The sequence below is a fragment of the Numida meleagris genome, unplaced genomic scaffold, assembly GCF_002078875.1.
Source record: "Numida meleagris isolate 19003 breed g44 Domestic line unplaced genomic scaffold, NumMel1.0 unplaced_Scaffold515, whole genome shotgun sequence".
NCBI classification, from domain to species: domain Eukaryota; kingdom Metazoa; phylum Chordata; class Aves; order Galliformes; family Numididae; genus Numida; species Numida meleagris.
Window position 1 is genome coordinate 23,660 of NW_018364731.1, and position 3,583 is coordinate 27,242.

General features: G+C 57.8%; 1 protein-coding gene across 1 annotated transcript in view; it reads right to left on the reverse strand.

The window, feature by feature from the left end:
* Positions 1 to 3,425, reverse strand: part of LOC110391796 (vicilin-like seed storage protein At2g18540) — a gene marked incomplete at its 3' end in the record, with an annotated part of 17,216 nt that extends 13,791 nt beyond the window's left edge. Inside the window, 4 exon segments of the mRNA XM_021383741.1 lie at positions 1,165 to 1,471; positions 2,574 to 2,747; positions 2,933 to 3,144; positions 3,236 to 3,425. Of these exon segments, the coding sequence (XP_021239416.1) occupies positions 1,165 to 1,471; positions 2,574 to 2,747; positions 2,933 to 3,144; positions 3,236 to 3,400 (858 nt within the window).
* Between the last annotated feature and the right edge of the window lie 158 nt (positions 3,426 to 3,583).

The window sequence follows — 3,583 nt, forward strand, 5'->3', positions numbered from 1 at the left end:
GAAAGGCGATGCCTACGCAAAACGCGCAACGCAAAACCCTTTCCTACGTAAACCGCGGAACTCGCAGCGCATTTCTACGCCAACGCCGCAGCGAAAACCCACCGCCAAGGAACGGCCCAAAGGAGCGCCCACCCCGCTCAACCCTAAATTCACCGAGAACCGAATCGTTTACAGCGCGAAGAAACTGCACAACGAACGTTTCAAAGGGAAATTTTAAGGAAGAAATGCAGCCGTTATTCACGCACCGCGCCCGCGCAGCTCCGCGTCCAGCTCCAAGTGCCGAACCGCGCCGCGCTTCCGCCTTTTATACCCCGCGGCACCGGAAGTGACGACACGACGCACGCAGCGCCGCCGGAAGTCGGCGTCAAAATGGCGGCGCCCAGCAACGCGCTCTCCGTGTTTATACACAGAGCGCGTTTTTTGCTCTCCCCGGCTCCCGGCGCGGTTCCTCCGCCTCAGCGCACCCGGTTCAGCCGTGGCTGATGGAGAACGGAGGATCTCCGCGTGAAAGCACGCCCGTTGGTTTCTTTATTCATAAATCCATCGTTGTTATGTCAATATTCGGGCTTAGTTTATTGTTATGATAGAATATCGTTCGAGATTCATAATAAAAATAGGGAATTGTGTTGGTACACTTCTCCCGTAGCCACAGAAGCTGAAATTTAATAGCCACATCTTGTGCTTCGGCGCATGCGCAGTGCGGCTGCCTAGGGTTAATGGGTGGAGATTGGGAGAGGATCTGAGCATGCGCAGTGGGTGCAGGGCGACTTGGAGCATGCGCAGTGTGAGCTCCGAGCGCGGCCATTTTGAATTGGCCGGCAGGGCGCATGCGCAGTTGGAGCGGTGCGATCTGGAGCATGCGCAGTAGGGCGCAGGGAATTTCTGAGCATGCGCACTACGTGCCCCCACCGTAAACCGGAAGTGACGGTCCGAGCTTCCGTACTTCGACCGGAAGTACTTGCAGTGGGAGCATGCGCATTGAGCGCACTGTCTTCTTTCGTGTGGCGCATGCGCAGTTTGATTGAACAGTGAGCATGCGCACTTTGCCTACGCATGCAGCGCATGCGCTGTGCTGACGGCAGTTGCGCATGCGCCGTGCTCANCGACCCCCAATTAATTAACCCGCCCCAATTAAACCCCGACCCAACCCCGAGCGGAACCCACCAGCCACCGGGCCTCTTCCTCCTTCTCCTTCCTCCGTTCCTCGGCCCTCAGAGCCCGGAGCAGCTCGGCCCGCTCCCTCAGCTCCTCCCCGTTCTTCCTCCTCTCCCGGGCCGCCTCCTCCTCCTCCCGGGCCCGGTTCCATTTCCGGTTCCGCTCCCGTTCTTCCTCCAACCGCTCCAAGGCGGCTTCCTCCTCCCGCCTCCACTTCCGCTCTGCTTCTTTGATTGACAGCTGCGCCAGCCAATCGGCGCGCAGCTCCGCCTGGCATCGCTTCCGCCGCAGCTCCCGCAGCTCGGGGCATCGCTCCCTGAAAACGAGCGATTATTAATGCTCAATTCCGCTAATAATTGCGTTATTAGCGCTAATAACCCCATTATTAGTCCTCCGTTCCCCTCATGCCGCCATTATTAATTCTTTATTCCCTTTATTTTCTCATTATCGGTCCCTTATACTCCTAAAACTTGCATTATTAGCTCCCTATTCTTCCTATTTCTCCGTTATTAGTTCTCTATTGGCCTAATATTCCCATTATTAGTCATCTATTCTTCTTATTCCCCCATTATTAACCCCTTATTCCCCTTAAACCCCCATTATTAGCCCGCTGTCCCCCTTATTTCCTCATTATTAGCCCTCTCTTCCCCTAATAGGTCACTATTAGTCCCTAATCCCCCCATTATTAGCTCTCAATTCCCCTAATACCCCCACTATTAGCTCCCTATCCCTCTAATACCCCCACTATTAGCCCCTAATACCCCATTATTAGCTCTCAATTCCCCTTATCCCCCCATTATTAGCCCCCCATTCCCCTAATACCCCCCCCATTAGCCCCCATTTCCATCTTATTAGCCCCCTATTCCCCTAATAACCCACTATCAGCCCCTAATTCCCCCATTATTAGCCCCCTATTCCCCTAATTCCCACTAATAACCCACTATTAGCCCCTAACCCCCCCATTATTAGCCCTCAATTCCCCTAATAACCCACTATTAGCCCCCAATTCCCCCATTATTAGCCCCCTATTCCCCTAATAACCCACTATTAGCCCCTAACCCCGCCATTATTAGCCCCCAATTCCCCTAATACCCCCGCTATTAGCCCTTTATTCCCCCATTACTAGTCTCCTATTCCCCTAATACCCCTGCTATTAGCCCCTAATACCATTATTAGCCCCCTATTCCCATAATGCCCCCATTATTAGCTCTCCATTCCCCTATTATTCTCACTATTAGCCCCTAATACCCCCACTATTAGCCCCCCATTCCCCTCATTCCCCCACTATTACCCCTCAATTCCCCTAATATCCCCACTATTAGCCCCTTAATCCCCTAATAACCCGCTATTAGCCCCTTATTAGCCCCTAATACCCCGATTATTAGCCCCTAATATCCGCATTATTTCCCCCCGCTCACCTCCATTGCAGCTCCCACTTCCGGTCCGCCAGGCGCTTCCGCTCTTCCTCCCGCTTCTCCCGCAGCGCCTTGCCCCGCCCCCTCACTTCCGCTTCCCTCTCCAGCTCCGTCTCTCCCATTGGCTCCAGCGCGGCTCGGCCCGCCTCCACTTCCGCCTCCAGCACGGCCCGCAGCCTGCTCCCACCGGAAGTGCCCGTCGCACGGAGCATGCGCGCTGCTCCCCCGCGACGCCAAACCGGAAAGAGGGCACGAGCGGCGCATGCGCACTACGCTCCCGGTGTTCTTACCGGAATTACAACCTCTCCGGCTCGGTTTTACCGGGCCTCCCCGCAACCCCGTCCCCCTCCGCTTCCCCGCACCTCTCCCTCCTGCTCTCGGTGGCGGCCCGCAGCTCCCTCAGGGCGGAATCCGCCTTCCTCCGCGCGTCGCCCCGCACCCACTTGGCCTCGTTGCGCCGCTGCCACTCGGAGAAACCGCGGGCCTGGTTCTCCCGTTTCACCGCGGCCGACAACTCGGCCAGCTCCTGCTCTCGCCGCCTACGGGCGAAAGCGAAGCCGGGAGGCCCGGCTCCCTACGAAAAAAAAAAGCGAGCTCCGCCATCCGCTCGTATTCCGTGATCCCGACGACTTCTCACCGAGCCGCACCGGCTCCGGTTTCCTTACCCTTACGGGAGCGGGCCCGTCCCGCGGTCTCCGAGCCTCCATGGAAGCGCGGCGCGCCCCGCGGCCCGTTGCTATGGCGCCCGGCGCCGCCGGAAGTGACCTCACGACGCAGGGGACGCGGGCGGATGTGACGTCAGCGAGCGGCGCCCGGACGGCGCCGCGCATGCGCAGCTCGCACACGAAAGGGAGAACGGCGACTGAGCACAAACCCAGCCCTACGCAAACAGCGCAAGGCGTACGCCAAGTCCGTGACCGAATGCCGACCCGTACGCAAACGGCGTAGCCGAACGCAAACCTCGACGGAAACTCCCGTTAACAAACGCCGAGCCCTACGCAAAGCCCGTAAGG